At 41.9% G+C, this 18,383-nt stretch overlaps 1 protein-coding gene across 3 annotated transcripts in view; it reads right to left on the minus strand.

Moving 5' to 3' along the window:
- Positions 1-685: 685 nt before the first annotated feature.
- Positions 686-18,383, minus strand: part of col4a2 (collagen, type IV, alpha 2) — a 48,602-nt gene continuing 30,904 nt past the window's right edge. The window contains exons 5-48 of one of the 3 annotated variants that reach the window (XM_055031471.1): positions 18,079-18,213; positions 17,945-17,989; positions 17,738-17,854; positions 17,578-17,646; positions 17,459-17,494; positions 16,798-16,851; positions 16,673-16,708; positions 16,482-16,523; positions 14,951-15,013; positions 14,810-14,854; positions 14,646-14,702; positions 14,522-14,557; positions 14,400-14,444; positions 13,998-14,052; positions 12,540-12,653; positions 11,490-11,639; positions 11,339-11,410; positions 11,108-11,259; positions 10,947-11,019; positions 10,706-10,830; positions 9,426-9,609; positions 9,014-9,058; positions 8,646-8,720; positions 8,467-8,565; positions 7,719-7,940; positions 7,469-7,630; positions 7,207-7,377; positions 6,966-7,109; positions 6,759-6,875; positions 6,489-6,670; positions 6,031-6,094; positions 5,854-5,928; positions 5,643-5,750; positions 5,454-5,561; positions 5,288-5,359; positions 4,716-4,841; positions 4,502-4,618; positions 4,251-4,412; positions 4,033-4,131; positions 3,476-3,622; positions 3,239-3,355; positions 2,833-3,024; positions 2,121-2,407; positions 686-1,516 (exon numbers count right to left, since the gene is read on the minus strand). In XM_055031471.1, the coding sequence (XP_054887446.1) occupies positions 1,262-1,516; positions 2,121-2,407; positions 2,833-3,024; positions 3,239-3,355; positions 3,476-3,622; positions 4,033-4,131; positions 4,251-4,412; positions 4,502-4,618; positions 4,716-4,841; positions 5,288-5,359; positions 5,454-5,561; positions 5,643-5,750; positions 5,854-5,928; positions 6,031-6,094; positions 6,489-6,670; positions 6,759-6,875; positions 6,966-7,109; positions 7,207-7,377; positions 7,469-7,630; positions 7,719-7,940; positions 8,467-8,565; positions 8,646-8,720; positions 9,014-9,058; positions 9,426-9,609; positions 10,706-10,830; positions 10,947-11,019; positions 11,108-11,259; positions 11,339-11,410; positions 11,490-11,639; positions 12,540-12,653; positions 13,998-14,052; positions 14,400-14,444; positions 14,522-14,557; positions 14,646-14,702; positions 14,810-14,854; positions 14,951-15,013; positions 16,482-16,523; positions 16,673-16,708; positions 16,798-16,851; positions 17,459-17,494; positions 17,578-17,646; positions 17,738-17,854; positions 17,945-17,989; positions 18,079-18,213 (4,851 nt within the window). In that variant the 3' untranslated portion in view covers positions 686-1,261. Of the gene's footprint in view, positions 1,517-2,120; positions 2,408-2,832; positions 3,025-3,238; positions 3,356-3,475; positions 3,623-4,032; positions 4,132-4,250; positions 4,413-4,501; positions 4,619-4,715; positions 4,842-5,287; positions 5,360-5,453; positions 5,562-5,642; positions 5,751-5,853; positions 5,929-6,030; positions 6,095-6,488; positions 6,671-6,758; positions 6,876-6,965; positions 7,110-7,206; positions 7,378-7,468; positions 7,631-7,718; positions 7,941-8,466; positions 8,566-8,645; positions 8,721-9,010; positions 9,059-9,425; positions 9,610-10,705; positions 10,831-10,946; positions 11,020-11,107; positions 11,260-11,338; positions 11,411-11,489; positions 11,640-12,539; positions 12,654-13,997; positions 14,053-14,399; positions 14,445-14,521; positions 14,558-14,645; positions 14,703-14,809; positions 14,855-14,950; positions 15,014-16,481; positions 16,524-16,672; positions 16,709-16,797; positions 16,852-17,458; positions 17,495-17,577; positions 17,647-17,737; positions 17,855-17,944; positions 17,990-18,078; positions 18,214-18,383 lie in introns of all 3 variants that reach the window. The other 2 variants (XM_055031470.1, XM_055031472.1) reach the window with 2 other exon arrangements.

Consider the following 18,383-nt stretch of genomic DNA (forward strand, 5'->3'; position numbering starts at 1 on the left):
GCACAAAGGTTTACCGGGCTGAGTCTTTTTTACATGTTATTCCTCAATACATAAAATCATTTTTTGAATACTGTTTTGCTTTCATTCAGATAATCTTTGCTTTGTTTGTTGACAAAAAAAAAGCAGAAACATAATTAGTTCTTGCAGAACACAGCAACAACAGATTAAAAGGAAATCCCCCATAATTTAAGAAAAATAATTACAAAAAGGTGGTTTTGCAGGTAGGAAATGGAAGTAGGAATCAACAGAATGATAACTATGATGGTCCTAACAACAACTTATGTGCCCATAAGTCCCAATTCATGATCTGAAGAAAAGAAGGAAGTTCATTGGAAAGCTCTTCAATACCACACCCAGCTCCCTTCCAACAACTTCGGATTAAATACTACAAATTAGTCGTATTACCCAAAAGCAACGTGAAACTAAGTGGTTGGGGCAAATAAAAGCTGTGATTGAATTTCAGAGAAATATCAGGAGCTTACAGAAAAATAACCTAACAAATTTTCACATAACTCAGATATAAATACTAGCAAAATCAATTGGCTATAATCGCTATGTCTTGAATGACAGAGGTCGGACCTGTGTCCTATCCTGACATGTTTTAGTTAGATCTCATTTCTTGGAAGCAAAATATGAGTGCTGTGAAATATTTTCTAACAATACTATGCATCGAAACACCTAGAGAGAGGGTCAAATTTATTTTATTGAAATGTCTAAACAGAATCAGTGCATTGTGTGAACATATGAAAAACAAATGAGCTAACAGTAGTTGATGCATGCATTAAAAAAAAGAGCACAGCTTGCTGTAAATATAGAAAAATAGGCTTTGTACAAGCAAATAAAATGATACAGGATATTTAAAAATAGACCCTCAGCACTAAGGCAGTGTTAGTGGCTTTAAGTGTGACTGCTGCAGCTCAGCCACAGAAATACAGAGTTAAACAAAAGCATCTTTGGTTTAGCTGTACTTTGTGATCTTTGATGGTTAACAATGTGTCATAATAACTGAGGTAATAAGTTAAAAAATAAGCACCAAGTCACATTTAACACACAACATTGCAGATAACAAACAGACAGTTGTTCCATGATGCAATTGTTCTTATCTTATGGCTTTCCTTGCTGTATCTGTAGTGCACATTAAAGCTCAAAGAATTGCACAGTCATTGCACATCTGAGCTCTGCGGCTTGCGAGAAAGTTACTCGTTGGCGTCGACTCAGGTAAGAACTTCAGGTCTGTCTGTCGGCGCTGCGGCAGAGTTTCTCACAAGTTCTTCATGCAGACCTGACAGCGACTGATGCGTGAAAGGAGCTGGCCTGCTTTTAGTGTCTCCGATGATGGCTGAGTATGGAATGACTGGTCTATGGATGTCAGCCAGAAGCTGTGTTTGTTAGCAAAGTAGTGGCATGTGCCCTTGGCTCCATTACACTCAATGAACGGCGTTGTGCGGAAGTCCTCCAGGCAGGAGCCGGGCGATGACAGGGACTGACCGCCGCCTTCGTTTCCTGCTGCCGTGTGCTGCAGGAGAGAAAGGTGAGAGTGCCTTTAACTGAGGCAGGTAAGAATAAAAGGTAAGCTGGTGTTGCTACATGGGGTGTCATTTTGTAATCCACAAAAACTGCCACTGCACATCATCCTGAACATATTATTCCTACTTCTCTTCAGCAGTTACAGTTACGCTTGTCTACGTTTTTAGACAATGGATGGAGCTAAATAAAAGACAACCCTGGAAGAAGATCTATTGGAGACTGCAAAAGATTTGAGACTGCTGCAGTGGTTTCAGAGGGACATCAATGCTAAACATACAACCTGAGTCAACGTTCCAATGTAAGTCCAAATGAGAGTCCTGTAAACATTTGTAAACTGACGTTGATGACTCTCTGTCCATTCACTATGAGGTTGGGGTATTTTGCAAAAATATCAGTGTCTACATGAAAACTATTTGTCTTTCACCTAACAATTGTGCTATTATGTGTAGTTCGTTATGTCACATGAAACTTTTCGCACAACACACCAAAGAAGATGTGAAGATGATTGAAGGGGTTTGCAAAAACTTTTGTAACACAATGTAAATGAACTGAAGTCAGGCGCTTTTATTTTTCCACCCAAAACAGGAACTCACCATGAGGAAGGAGTAGCCAATCCACAGGCTCCTCCAGCCCACGGGACACTGTGGGATAGTGATGTCCTGACTGTGAACCGCAATAGCAACTGATGGAGCCTCGCAAACCGAGCAACGGCTGATGTACGGCTGGATTTCCTTTTCTTCGACAGGCATCATGGGGAGGGGAGCAGTGGTTGACAGCCAGTAGGACTTGTCGTTTCTGCTGGCGTAGTAGCAAATGTCCCCAGGGTTGCAGTACAGAAAGGGCATGGTGCTGAACCGTGGGAGACAGGAACCAGCCAAACCTGTTGGGAACAAACATCGGAAAAGTGAGTTTAAAGATTAAATGGCTTAAAGTTGTTATGCTTTCTGTCCCCCCACCCTGCCGTCATGTCTCCTGCTTCACCTCTCAATTATTTTGAGTTTTCAAAGAAGCAAGATCCAGTGGGAAATAAAGTAGAATAGAATTTACGAGAATTTTCCCAGAGGTTCTCTGACTTTTATCAGATTTTGGCAAACCTTGAAAAGCAAAATTAATTCTGCCTCTTTGAAAACCCAATTTCTCTTAGGAACAAAATTAAAATCCTCAGAGCAACTGAATCAGACTGGGAAGATCAGAGAACAAGTGCTGGGAAAGGACATAAATAATAGAAACAAAGCAGGAGCTTTCTGAGAGGTAATGCTAAGAAAAGAGTCAACTTAGTGTTTTTTATTATTCACACTGACTCACCGAGGTCCTGGTTGTGGGCCTTCTCTTGGCCCTCCAGGTACAGCAGACTGTAACCGTCCCACAGTTTAGACATTCCCACCGGACACATGGGCGTCTGTTCTGACTGACTGTGTTTCACCAGCAGGTAGCCCACGCTGATACTGCGGCCCGCCATGCCAGGTAATCCTGGCCCGCCGGGCCTGCCTCTTTGACCTATTGGGGAATCATGGACTCAGTTAGCCATCTGTTGTTGTCATTGGGTTCGATTTATATCAATATTACAGACGTTTTTTGAACTTTTGAACAACAAAAACAATATTTGAACTTTCAAAATTGCTTGTTTTTTGTCTTAACCCACATTTACTTTAAATCTTCTAAACCAGGATTATAACCCTAATCCCAAACTGCCCTGCAGTGTGAGACGTACCTTCCATGCCTTGGAGACCGGGGTGCCCCACATTGCCCACCTCGCCGCGGTAACCTGGCACTCCTGGAGTACCACTAATCCCAGGCATGCCTTTAAGTCCAACAGGTCCCATGAACCCTGATCAGACACAGAATAAATCTGTCGCAGAGCTTTTCTTGTACTTTGCGTACATTACCAATGAAATATTTTAATACTCACTTGGTAAAAATGGTGTGACATGAAAAATTGTAAACTAACCTGGATCTCCAGGTGGGCCTCGAGGTCCTGACACCCCTGAAATCCCTTTCGGGCCTTGGATACCCCGCAGACCTGGAAAGCCTCTTTCTCCTGGGATTTTAATGGAAGGCGGAGGACGGCCCGGGCTGCCAGGCGCTCCAGGATAACCTGCGGGGTCGATTGCTTGTTCAGTGACTCAGGGTGAAGTAGCTGCAGTTCATGTATTCTTGGGATTTTTGTGAAGTCCAATTTGACCAGTTTGACATTTTATGGCTTTCATCATTGTGTTAAACTAAACATTTTAATTTTTAAACTACAGATGGTAAAAAGCATCATGTATCCCTCAGAAAGAGAAAAAGCCTGGCACTAAACAGAAAACTACTAATCATACAAATCAAAACCTGTCTCAGACGAAAGAAGTGATATGAGAAATCATTTTTCAGGTGTACATAAGACAAATAATTGTGGAGCATTTGACTGAATGTACAAAAACACAAACAAACTGTAAAGAGCCTTGCGATAAACATCTATCTTTACTAGTCCAATGGATGCAAGTTTATTAGGAGCCCATATCTGACCTGGAAATCCAGTGTCTCCTTTCGGACCCACTGGTCCTCTCTCTCCCGGTAAGCCAGTCTGTCCAGGAATTCCCATGTGACCTTGGTCTCCTTTTGGTCCTGTTATAAAAATACACCCATGTATGCATATAAATAAGAAGAAACAACATAGAGACCTCCTGGAAATAATCTGTAATCACAAGGTCTGGCCAAAGATGTTTTCTTGAGATCTCTCTTACCTTTCTTCCCAGAGATTCCATCAGGGCCCCTGTAGCCTGCTGGACCTGAATCTCCTTGAGATCCTCTCTTACCAGTAGGGCCGGGGAACCCATTTTCGCCTGGTACGCCTTTCTCTCCTGGGAAAGCGTCCAATCCAGGGGGTCCACTTCGTCCAGGATAACCTGGGAAACAGCAATTCAAATGAACAATAAAGCACAATTAATGAAGTGCTTAAGAAAGAAAAGAGATTCAGAAATTGCTTTCTGCCAACCTTGGGATCCTCGAGGTCCTGGGAAGCCAGGATCCCCCCTCTTTCCCGGTATGTCTGGGATCCCACCTGGTCCCTGAAGGCCACGTAGTCCTGGCAGTCCAGGTTGGCCAAAGTCACCTGAATAAGTGAAACATGGTGTCAAGCTTTATGCGAGTGAAGTCCCACAGAAATGTGCCCGTGTAGCATGTGCAGCAGGTAAAAGTCTTTGGCTCACCCAGATTTCCCTGGAAGCCTTTCAGTCCTGATGAACCTGGAGAACCTGGCTGGCTGTTGGGAACACCACTTTCTCCTTTTCTTCCTTTAACGCCAGTTTCTCCAGCAGGTCCAATACTGTCCAGACCTGATGTGACCAAAGAGAGCACGCTTTAAAAGTCAAAGATCAGACTTGGGGGGACGAGGGCGGGACAAAAACTTAAAATGTTTACAAAGCTCAAGTCAGCAAGCTGTTACACAATTTCCATGAACTCTACATCTGCAAAATACACATCTGTACATATATCGCCAAAATGTTTTATTTTCATGAAGTTTGTCACATTTTGTCACCTTAAAATCACAGACTTCAATGTATTTTATAAGGCTTTTGCACGATAGACCAACACAATGTAGTGCACAAATGTGATGAAAGAAAAATAATACAATCTTTCAAAACTTTTGCAGATGAAAATCTAAAAGATGTACTTTACATTTGCATCCATCCCCCTCTGCTTTGATAAACTAATACAATTCAGTGCAACAAATTTGTTTGTTGGGTGTAATTATTTTTTTTGCGATTGTTAGGTTTGCTACCTGGTGTTCCTGAGAGACCTTTCTGTCCTTTCAGTCCATCTAATCCATAAAGACCCTGTAAGCCGGGGAAACCTGCACACATTTAAAATACATTTTAGTAAAAAAAAAAAAATAAAAATAAATAAATAAATGCAATAACAAAAGTTTATTGGCCCTTTTGTTTTACCTTTGCTTCCAGAGAAGCCAGGAAAGCCTGGTAGTCCATCTTCCCCGGGAATTCCAGGAAAACCCTTTTGACCTTGGTTCCCCGGAGTTCCTTTCTGCCCATCCAACCCTGCAAAATAATCAGAATCCGGTCAATTGAACATAGATCTGTGAGAATGTGTAATGAACAGGGTGAAGATAGTATTGTTACCTGGGTATCCTCCAATCCCCAGATCCCCGGCTTGTCCCTTTACCCCTTCAATACCGTCAAATCCGGTTATACCAATGTCCCCGATTGGTCCAAGTAGACCTTTCAGACCTATAGGAGAAATATCAAACCTTTCAGGTCAGCCACTCCCGGTTTACCAGTGTCGGTTGGCTCCGGTGAAGAACAACAACACCAGGCTCAGGTGAATTTGTACCTGGTTCTCCTGTAAACCCGTCCTCGCCTCTCAATCCTGGAGATCCTGGAAGGTCCACTCGAATGCCCTTCTCACCTGTAATATATTACTGTACTTAATAACAGAGTGAAACTTCCACATATTTACATCATGCTGGGGCTAAATGGCAGTTCGATGATTGAATTCAATTTTTTTTACCTTTTCCTCCTTTCTTTCCTTTCACTCCTGAATGACCGTAGGCACCAGGGCTTCCTTTGCCCCCCTGAAACATAACTCAGTTTAAAGTTTAAACATTTGGCCAAATGATTTAAAATTTATTTAGGGATTTGACATTTGCTACTGCAATGAAAAATAAATAAACATGCTAAATTGGATCAACACATTCAATTCACATGGAACTACTTATTTAAGTAATGTGATAAATATGGTTACTTTAAAAAGGTTTTGAATTGATCTAAGGTTCATATTTTACCTAATATACCTATTATAATACAGTGGCCCTCAAATATACACACATCAGTGGCAAAAGACTCTGATTCTCTAAGAAAATAATGAATCCCATTGGACAGCCAAGTTGAATTATTTGGATGCAAAGCATCACTTCCTTGGCTGCTGCACTTCCTAAGCCAGCATGTTGCTTTGGTAAGTTTGCTCACTTTGTCGCCATGCATTCCGTCGAAGCCTTGAATGCCTCTGTTTCCAGGTGTCCCTGGCATTCCCTTGACGCCTGGCAGGCCCTGTGCACCTGGATCTCCATGAACTCCTTTTTCATTGCTGGGGTCCCCTGGAAGACCGTGAGCTCCATCATAGCCTGGCACACCTTGGTAACCTTTGGTACCTGACAGGGAAAAAAAAATGAATTTATATAAAATAAGAGAGGAGGGGGCCAGAGACCTTAGAACGGATCACTGCTATATGATACAGACCTCTTGGTCCGGTGAAACCCGGAATGCCCTGGTGTCCGTGGTCTCCTTTGGCTCCCTTGACATGGATAAGCATTTTTGGTGACATCACCCCAGGTTTACCTTGCAGACCTTGTTCGCCTGCAAGGAGTGGGAAAGGTTAATGAACAGGGCTATAAAGGTCTGGCAAGGTACCAGTTCTATCACAGCAGTGACACCAGTGAGTCCTACCTCTCGCTCCCTTTGCTCCTGAGAATCCTTTCAGGCCAACTTCTCCAGGCGTTCCAGGTCCCCCCTTTTGTCCCTCAAAGCCCTTCAGACCAGTATTCCCTTTGACTCCCTCAAAACCAGACGTTCCATGACTACCTTTTACTCCTGAGAAGATTACAGAAAAACAAGATTTTAGCTTAGATAGTTTGATAAATAGTCAAGATTTTCATGTCATTGACAGTCGGCCTTTTAAGGAACTGACCTTTGAGTCCTTGAAGGCCTGGTCGTCCGGTTGCACCTGGTTCTCCAGGGTCACCTGGCAGGCCACGCGCTCCAATCGCACCGTCATCTCCATAAGCACCTGGCATTCCTTTTAATCCTATTGGACCTGGAGGACCTGGGTCCCCTTCTGTTCCTCTCTCTCCAGATCTTCCTGATGAGATAAAACAATTTGCCAGTAGAAACAGTGAAAAATCAATTTTGTTTTTTTTTAAAGAATATGCCTGTGTGTCTGCTTCTCTAACCTGGCTCTCCAGTTGTCCCTGCCGGACCAGGTGGGCCTGATCTGCCAGGATCCCCAGGGAAGCCGTACGTCCCAGCTGGCCCGGGTCTTCCCTCCTCCCCTGGCAGGCCTGGGGTGCCTTTCAGTCCCCTGAAGCCGATCATGCCAGGCATCCCGTCAACTCCTGAAAACATTGGTCGAACAAAGATATTCCAGCAAATATCAAATGCTCTTTCCTCCACAGTTTGACCAGGTTGAAAAGTTCAGCTGACCTGAAAACCCTGGCTGCCCTTGATCTCCAAGTTGGCCCTTTTGCCCTCGCAGGCCAGGTAGTCCTGGGTCACCTGGAGGGCCAGGCGATGCTCCCATTACTTCTCCATGAGCACCTTTTTCCCCTTGAGATCCATATCGGCCAGGCATACCCGGAACACCAGGATTCCCTAAAGAGCCTTTACTGCCAGGAGTCCCCAAGTCTCCACGTGGACCAGGAAAACCTGAAATAAGAAAAAAGGACATCAAAGACAATTTTATTATAGAAGCAACTCAAGAGAATATGTGTGTTAACTCCTTAAAACACTACAGACCTTCAGTGTTCAGACCTAAAATGTGTGATGTGTTTGAATTCAAACTAAACCCAAAACTTAGCAAACCAACCTGACCTAAGGTGACAAATAATGCCTCTTTGTCCTAATTACCGGTTGCGCCTCTCTTTGTGGTGGAAACATCTTTAAACATATTCAATAAAAGCCAATGAGCCATTTAAATTTCTGTGGAGGAGAGTTGACCCACTCTTCCTTGCAGAACTGTTTTAACTTAACCACAGTGGATGGTTTTCTAGCATAAATGATCAGTTTACTTACCTTTTTTGGCCAATTAAAGGTAAGTCTCAGTTGGATTTGGCCAACCCAAAACCTTCCGTTTACTTTTTGAACCATTCAGAGATAGATGCTCTGGTGGGTTTCAGGCCACCCGTTGTCTGTTCATCAAACCTTTGCATAATGTCATATCGTCACTTCTCACCTCGTGGTCCAGGGGTGCCGCCTCTGCCGCGCTCTCCTTGTTCTCCTTTCTCTCCATTGACTCCTTGCAGACCTGAGAAACCTCTTGGGCCAGGAACTCCTGTCGGAACAAAAGCAGAGCAATGCATCAAGAAGCCATCCTGCATACGGGATTTAACACAAGTCAGTCGGTAAAGTTACCTGGAGAACCTGGTATTCCACTGAGTCCAGAAGGTCCAGGCAGACCAGGAGGACCCGGGACAGGGTCACAATCACCTGAGATAAAATGATACGACACACAGCCTTCAGGACAACGTCGACGCGTTTTGATAAAGTGGCTGTTTATGAATAACTGTTTGGGTGCAAGTGATGTTTGACTTCTGCCCAGCGTGAAGGTTTTCTATCAGACATTATTATTATTATTACATTATCTGCTGCTTCAATAAAGTACATCTTACAGTGTAAACACTAAAGTTCTCATGCAAACAAGTTAAATAAGTCAGAGGCGAAGCACAACAGAGGAGTTACAAGGAAGAGCAACAAATTAAAAACGTTATTATACCAGCTACCTGTCACATCCACCTGTCCTCCAGCTCCATGTGGAATACAGTCGCCTTTCAGTTGAAAAGGAGGGAGAATGAAAAAGAAATGCATTCGGAACAAGAGTTATTCAAAAGCACAAGCTTGGTCTCAAACAAGCTCAGCTGGTTTGAGGGATGCAAGCGTTTGCATTGAGTGGACAGCAGAAGGAAGAGAAGCAAACGGCTGGTCATGCTTCCTTCTTTTTTAACCAAAAGCCATTAACGTTCATTCCAAATTCACTGTTTTGTAATGGATTACGCAAGAGAGCCCTTTGAAAGAGAGGTGAAAATTATAAAAAGCAAAAACAGAAAAAAAATAAAAATCTCGAAACCAAAAATATGGCACTCAGAAATAGGAATGAATATAAGAAAGGAAACCGGGGTGTCAGCTGCTCCTTACCGGGACTTCCAGGTGTTCCCTGAACTCCGTCATAGCCTGCGAGGCCGTCATCACCGGGTGGACCACGTTGTCCTTTGATACCTACAAGGTTTACACCTGGTGTCCCCACTAACCCAGCAGAACCAGGTCTACCGGGCCATCCGGGGAACCCTTTGTCTCCACGCTCTCCCCAGGGTCCTTCGCCCTGCCAGGGAAAAATGTGATTTTTAAACAATGAGACCATGATAAATCCCTTCCAAACCTTTTCCACATATAATGTGACACAGATTCTGTACTATTCAAGTGGAAAATCAGAAAATCTCTTTTCAAGAAGGAGTCGGTCAACATCTTGAATTAGCAAAACGTTCTCCAAATCTATCAGTTTATGGGAACGTCTCTTGTCCACATCTCAGTTCACACAACCCCACTGACTTTCTGTCAAATTTGATTCTGGACTCTGGTGAGATCATTCTAAAGATCTTTTAGTTTTCCTATAATGAAGACGTTTGTTTTATTTGGACTTGAGCTTACTGTGATGCTAAAAAGTAATATTCTTCTTTATCTCCTTGGTTTTAGGTTTCATAACTTCTTCCACATTGGGACAGTTGGTTTTGTGCCAAACACCTTTAGAAACTTTGACCTAAAAATTTACATTTTATTTTATTACACCATAAAAAGTCTTCTCTCAAAGTTTTGGGGAAACAGTTCTTCCTCAGTCTGAAATATTTGCCTTTTGGCAGCCTCTCTGGCCAGTCTCTGTCTTGTCTTTCTGCAGTTTGGACAATATCCCCCACTTTTTGCCACTTCTTTGTTTTCCCACGTTTCTCCATTTATTAGTGAGTTCCTTCACTGACCCATGGTGCTTAATTATTATATGGCTTAACAATATAGGAAATTCCTTCTGGAACACTTGCAGCTTTTCCAGGTTTATAAAATCTATTGTAATTGGCAGCAGGTATAAACTCAAGCAGATCGAATGCCCAAACTAAATCAACAGAGTATCTCAGAGTGTCTGCTGCCTGACAATCCCTGTGCATTCAAAAGATATCATGAAGTAAAATGACGTGTTTTGTAAATGTCAATATCAGCAAGCCAAAGCCAGACAGTTAAGCAATACGGTAAAGGCACAAAACCTTTGAGTTTTGCCAGTGTTTAGTCATAAATCACAAAACTGTAAATACTTGGCTTGTATTTATGAAGTACCATGAAAAATATAATTAAATTCCAACGAAACATAATCCAAATTAGCAAGCTAACTAATTTAAAAAAGAAACAATGATGCACTACAATGATGGACTCACTGGAGGACCGCGGTTACCAGGGCGACCATGAAGACCATTTGGGCCTGGAGAACCGTGTGATCCTACCACTCCATCAATCCCGGGGTCTCCAGGATCTCCAGGATCTCCAGGATCTCCAGCGTATCCTGAGGGTATCGAGGAAAGTACATGTGTAAACTTCCAAAACGCATAACCCTGAAAACAAACCGGTTTGTAATTCTTTCAATGATTAGAAATAATAACAGGATAACAAACTATGCACCTTTTTCTCTCGCAACACTTGTTTCTCCTTTTCGTCCTTTGGGCCCTGGAAAACCCTTGAGGCCGGCAGATCCCTTCAAAGCAATATAATACGGTCAAGTGTGAGGGAATAAACTTTACAGAGGATTTTAACTAAAAAGACTGAAGTCATTATTTCCTTACAGGAATCCCATTGGCGCCTCTGCTACCCTGGTCTCCCATGTCTCCTTCGTATCCGAACTCTCCAGTCATCCCAGGATCTCCGTGCTCACCGGCAGGACCAGGTAAACCGCGGCGGAAATTTTCACCACTGCACTGACATTCTCCATGATCCCCTGTTTTCACAAAACACATTCAGGTGGGATTTCGGAGAATCGGGCTAAGAATAAGATTCTCTGCACGCGAATAGAGCACCTTTAAATCCTTTAGCCCCTGCATTGCCAGGTCTTCCCCTTGGCCCTGCATCTCCTTTAAAGAACTCTTTCCCTAAAGGTAAACACAAGTTAAAGAAAAGGAATGCAGAGATGGAACTGGAATCACTTTCTCCACAAACACAAACACTCACATGATCCTCTGGGTCCTGGAGGGCCTCTGCTCCCCGGACTTCCATCAGATCCTTTGGGTCCCGGAAAGACAGCAGGTCTTCCTTGGTCTCCCGGTAGACCCTTGTCTCCTTTCCCCCCCTTTACACCAAAAGGGCCGAAGAAATCCCAAACTAACAAAAAGAAATACAATAGCAATTTAATAGATCACCGTCTATGCTAAAAGCTTTTCTTTGTGAACAGGTTTTCTTTGTCAGCTTTCCAGCTAAAGCCTCCTTGTTGCTCTCATACTCCAGCTCAAACTTTCAGACATATCTTCACTTCAAAGCTGAATGATGTCATAGAAATGTGTTTAGAATTTGTATTGTGGAGTAAAGAAAAGAGATCGTACTCTGAACAAGTATTTACCCTTTTACATATTTTGTCAGATTCAAATTTTAACACCAGAAAATGATGACTTGAATAGATAAAGAAAAAAAACAATAATGTATTTAATTCAGGATAAAAAGCTATCCAAACTAACCTATTGCTATGTGATAATATTATTACCCCTCCTCATTGTCAAATCATGAATTATCAGGAATGACCACAATTTGCCCAGGCCTGATTGTTGTCCAACCAGCTGAAACAAGAAATCATTTCAATAGCATTTCTCTGACAACATCTCTGACAATTTTTGAGACAAAAAGGTCTCAAAAATTCACACCACATCTGGATCTTACAAAATACAACAACAGATGAGAAACAAGCTTGTTGGAATCTATCAGTCAGTGAACTGAACACAAAACCTTATCAAAGACATGAATCTTTTCAATATCAAAGTAGAGCATCTAAAGTTCAAAGTTATATAATAAAACCTCATAAGTATGCAATCACTTTGTTTTATCTTTGACGGTTCAGTGACATAAAACAGCGTTAACACCAAACCTGTATCTGAATATTGTAAAAGTCAATTTATTGCCAGAGAGCCAAAAGTTTTATTATCTGCAAAGAGGCAAGATAGCAACGATATGCTACTGCTGATATGCTACGGCAAGAACAAGCTGTATTCAGTATGTATTCAGTTTACAAACTTTGTTGCTGTGTGTCAGAGATGGGACGTCCAGGTGGTCCGGGTCTGCCTTGGTCTCCGATCTGACCCCTCTCTCCATCTGGACCCGTCTCACCACGGGGCCCAGGAAGACCACCTTAAAAAAGTTCAGACAGGTAGAGGAAACTTTAACTAAGTGCTTTCTAGTTGACGCCTCACGGTCTCTCAACCAATAAATAACAAATGAATAGTGCATGCTTTTCATTAAGCCCCCATTTCTGTATTAAAAATGTTTTTTATTTTTATTGATCTAATGTAATCCTAATCTTCATGTCATGGGAAGAGACTCCAATGCAAAAGCTTTAGTGTCAGATGTCTAAATTGCTAAGTTGTTATCAATAAAGCCACACACAGGCAAAGCAGATGTGCAGTTGGGTTGAAGGAATGCTTGCTTAAGTTTACAGTATATGTCTTTTACCACTGGAGTCCAAAAAGATGCAGCCTTTCTTCTGTTTCTCACAACTTTACAGACTACTCTGTAAAGCACCGTTGACAAATAATTTGTCTGGTGTCGATGTGCCACCAGTACATGAATTTATATCACTATCAGAATATTATTAAAATATAAATTATACTGGAGCACTATACAAAATATTCTCATATAAATATGGGAACCTGGACCCAATTTAAGCTCGGAAAATTCAACAAATTATTGTTTATACTGAATTCTTGCACAGATTTAATATTACAGACAAACTGCATCTGCCTCTTTTCTTCTTCTCTTCTAGCTATATTTGGAGTATATTCAGTTTCTTTTAATCCTTCCCCCAAATTAACTTGAGTTCAATACATGAACTGGTACTTTAGTGGTGCTTCTTCAGAAGCACAGGTCCCACTTTTGTCTGTCTCAGCTTCTCAGACGTATGAATTGCAAATCGCATAAGAAAGATAATTCTGACACAAGCAACGATGTTAAAGGAGAGAAAAAATTCCCATGGTAAGTAAATTTTCCCGCTGATCAGGATCTTAATCAGTTGTTCGTCTACTGGCTTTAAACGTCTCACTTTGGGTTTTCAGGAGGAAGTTCATTTGTGTCACTACTCACTTTGAGTAATCTCCAGCATTTCCACACTCAGTTTCACAATAAGTCAGCTGTGATTCATGTGACCTTTCACCCTCATTACTCAGCTGTTTTCAAATGTGGAACATTAAAATGACTGTGTCAAAGTGCAGATGTTTGAGGTTATCTTATATCTCTATAAATGAGGATGTTGCTGCGTCTGATTAATGTTTTTGTCTTGATATTATATTATTCTCTCAGCTCAGGAGAAATTATAATGAAACATCATAATCTCTGGAAGAGTTGCTGCTTATTCAAATTTATTATCTTATTTTCAGGACATATTAGTGCCTTTTAACAAGACATCCCAGAACATGTTTAGGACATTTTAGACGTGTGGCGCTCAAATTTAACTGTTTGCTCAGTCATTAATCACCTTACCCGCAGACCAGGGAAATCCTGATGAAATTAGCTCCCCTGGATCACCTATGCCTCCCTGAAACAGAGAAAATTATACTTTTTATTGATTTTAATCGCACAAAAATCCAAATGTGATTCTGTGATACTTCACTCAATGCGATATATTTAATTCAAGCAGTTCTAAAACAGCCTCGTACATATTTCTTTTTAAATTTGACATTTTTAGGTTGGCAAATTTAGTGTCAAGACAACAAAATCTCTCTGGGTTTTAAAATGAACTGCATTGCCTCTGTGTTCTCAAACTCTAATGCTATGAATAAGAGAAAGAGGATGTTGGCTCTTGATATCAGTCGCTAACTTGATTAGTCATTGGCTGCTCACTTAGAAGCAGGATCCATGCATTCATTGATGCTGCTGTCTCACCTTTGGCCCGGTTCTGCCTTTCAGCCCTGGATAACCAGGCTCACCCTGAAACAGTGTTTTCATGACAAGTCAGAAAATCTTATAATTTTAATGCAAGGTTAAGCAGAGTAACATCACCAAACCTTTTGACCCGGAGGTCCATCTGCACCACTTTCGCCCTGAAACAATATTCCAGGCAGAATAAGTGTAAGACATGTAAAAGGAGGAGCGTTAAAGGGTGATTGGTGAAAATGCGACCATGCTCACCCGAGAGCCAGGCATTCCCATTATACCGGTTTCTCCTTTGCCATCTAAGTTGTCTGCCTGAAATAAACCGATCACACAATTAGCACAGGAGCCTGTATTTCAATTTCCAAATATAAAAAGAGAAATAATTATGATGTGATGAAGGCTAATGAGTGATCACATACCAGATCTCCTCTTTCTCCTTTGTCACCTGGGAATCCAGAGGGTCCCTAAAATGATTTGAAATATTATCTGGTAAATTTTTGTTAAATTATTTTTTATTAGAACAGGTTTGTAGATTAAAAAAAAGCATTATAATTGATTACAGTGATAGGTTGACGTTGCTGAGTTGTGTAGTTTCCTGGTGGGCCCTGTGGTCCGATGTCCCCCTGTGGTCAAAGCAGAGAGTGCAACTTAAACTTGAGAGCATCATTATTAAGGACACATTTAGCAACTATGAAATGCTCTGATGACTGGACTTGCTCTGGACTAAAACACAGCAGACCAGCACCAGCAGAATCCTTGCAGACCCACTTCATCAGTGACTGTGGAAACTTCCCACAGGACCACAAGCAGTTGAGATTCTGTTCCCGACTAGAAAACACTGAGGAACAGTCCAGTCCTGTTTGTCCTTTGTCTCTGTGAGAGCATGACATTGTCTCTAGTTCAGCTCAACAAAAGGAACAGAACATGTGCAGCTCATGTCCTGGAAACATCTGTGTGTCGTGGAAGTGGTGACTCCAGCTGCAGCCCTTACTTTGTGAATCTTACTCAAACTCTTGAATGGGCTTTAGTTATTCATGCTTGCAGGCCTTTTCCTGCAAAACATTTTTCTTCTTCTCAACTTTCCAGCCCACATGCTTTGATACAGCAATCTATGAGCAGCAAGCTTTTTCAGTAATTACCTTCTGCAGCTCAATGACAACTATCCATTCAGTATTTTCTGAATGGAGATCCGGAGATCCCTTTTATCTCTGGATCAGCGATTGTAATTTCTATTTATTTGTCTTATGTAATATTTATATTTTTGTGAGAAACTGAATTTTGAGTTAACAACAATAAATGCTCGTAACATGTTACTCTTTGTGTGATGGATCTATATAATCAATATTCCGATGTATTGAGTTTCACAAACTGAGAGCAGAAGTAAGTGATTGACTGGTTGATCTGTTTGTAACAGCCACTCTTGTGCATCATAGTGGGTCAGTCATTCATTTAACTCAGGCGTTGCTACTAGCCTGCAGCTTTTAGATGCATCCCTTTTTCCAACACACCTGAATCAAATGAGAGGCTTGTTACTAGAGCCCTGCAGAGCTGAATGAAATGTTGATGAGGGAATTCGAATGATTTGACTCTGATGTGTTGGAGAATGGATGCATCGAGGATTTGACTTGGAGACCTCTGATTTAAATCATCAAGGTGCAAATTAACTTTCAAGATTGTTGGTTACAACTGTTTTTCTGTCCCAAATTGAATCTGACATAAATGGTAGACATTGATACTTTTCCTTTGGGGATCAAATGCTTATTTATTTCACTGTAATATTCATATTGTTGTATTAACCCCCACGCAATCTTAGTGCGGGAAGAGGGGGATTGTCTCGTCAGACCACCGATTTCCGGAACCACACATACATACAAAAAAAGAAAAAAACTTTGTAAAGCACACACAGAGTCAGTGCGACCCCGCCGGACGGCGCACAGATTGAAAAACTCATGGGTCTAAATGACCCTATCTTTTAAGTCCACGGGAGGGTTAAAAAGAAATCTAAAATACATCTTCTCCATGCCAATAAAAGTCAGCTTGATGATTTGTTTTGCAAAGCTTTAGACAAACAATATCAGTGTGGGAACTCACTGTTTCTCCTTTGACTCCCTTCAACACTTTGGTCATGGTGCCCTGAAAAGAAGGAAACACTTCAAGCAGCTTTCACACTTTTAAATGTCTTCCTGCTGTTAGCATAGAGTCAGAGTATGGCTGTTATCTCCGGAATTAACACGCATATATAATGAAATACATAACATTTTTTTTTTTTGGTGATGCTTTACCTTTGGTCCACGCGGCCCTGGAGGACCTGGAGGACCCTGTTAGAAGAGAAGTGCAGCATATTCCTCAAAATATGCTAAGAAACTGATAAGATAAGAAAGTGAGGGTCAGACTTAGAGACCCTTACCTTTGGTCCTAGAGGGCCTCTGCTACCTTCTTGTCCTTGTGGTCCTGGAGGCCCCTGAAGAAAAAGAAAATTAATTTACAAACAAACCCACGCGGGTGACGACCATCGCTCTGATTCGACAGCAACGATCATTTCTGGGACTGATGACAGTCCCAGAAAATCAAACCTTGGAAGTTTTGCTTCCTGTATTCCTGCTTTACAGAAATACAGCTTTGAATGTGAAGAGCAGCTCATTAAACACGTTTTGAGATGTGATATTGGCGAATTCATTTGTAATGAGTAGAAATGCTCTGGGCCCCCCTATGCACAACACGCTGGCAGCAGCGTTGCTATGCAGAAAACGGCAGATCAGGTATGATTTCAGCACATACAGTGTTAGCTTAATTTTACTACTAAGTCCATAAAGACATAATTCCTATAGTTACTTCGGATCGGGGCTTCACACCAGAAGCAAACCATAGTTTGTTTGGAGGCAGACTGAGCCCACCTCCAAAAGTGGATTATTTGGCTCACTTGAGGATTCGTTTGTGTGGATTCACACCTAACACATTTGGTCCGGAAATTAACTCTGCTCTGTTTAAAGTAGACCAAAGGTGTCAGCCAGGTGTGAGCGCACACCCATCATATTTAATGGGATAAAGTTGAATTAAATGTGTCTTACCGGAAATCCGTCCTCTCCCGGTCTCCCTGGATCTCCCTAAGGAAAGATGTTCAAAGCAATTCTGTAATAATTTACTCTATGGCAGTGAATAAAGAGATAGTTGCATGTTTGTTTCTCACCCTGAAGCGCTCCATGTAAATTCTGACGTCCAGAGAATCCCCTTTCTCTCCCTTCCTGCCTTTTAGACCCTGGAATTGGAACAACAGTAGTAAAAAAAATTACTATTTGCATGAACATAGATGTAATCACAGATTCTTGGGTAGATCAAGAGTTACACACGGGATTTCCAGGGCCCCCGATAAAACCAGGTAATCCTGGGAATCCAGGTTCTCCTTTGGTCCCGTTACAGCCGTCTGCACCAGGTTTCCCTCTGGACCCAGCTTGTCCTGGGTGGCCCTGCAGAGGGAATGACACACAAGGGTCAAACATCCTGTCAGCACACAGAGGCTGAGCTGTAGATTTAGAAACGACGTGACGTTTACTCACAGGGATGCCGTCGTTCCCAGAGAACCCAGGTACACCAGTCATTCCCTTCAGGGTGAAAAGGTTTCATGTATTTAACAAAGCAGGTTAATCTGCTACTCTCTTGCTCATTACAAAAGAGCAATAAGTGTTTTTACCGTGCTGCCTTTTGGCCCTATGAAGCCACCAGATCCTTGGTCACCTTTCTGCCCCTTGTGTCCTTGAATACCAGGATCCCCTGGTCGCCCGGGAGGCCCCTGTGGGCCCTGAGGACCAAGAGGCCCTGAAAGACCCTGAAAGTGGGATGGTTATCAAAAAGAGGCAAACAATATAAATGACAAATAAACAAATAAATTCAAAGTGCTGCATTGGTATTTATGCGATTTTATAAATGAATTGTTCAATAATGACAACAGCAGTCACAAAATAAGTGACACTTTTTGTGACAGCTATTTTAAAGCAG

Source organism: Poeciliopsis prolifica, unplaced genomic scaffold, assembly GCF_027474105.1.
Source record: "Poeciliopsis prolifica strain line A6 unplaced genomic scaffold, Auburn_PproV2 SCAFFOLD007, whole genome shotgun sequence".
Lineage (NCBI taxonomy): Eukaryota > Metazoa > Chordata > Actinopteri > Cyprinodontiformes > Poeciliidae > Poeciliopsis > Poeciliopsis prolifica.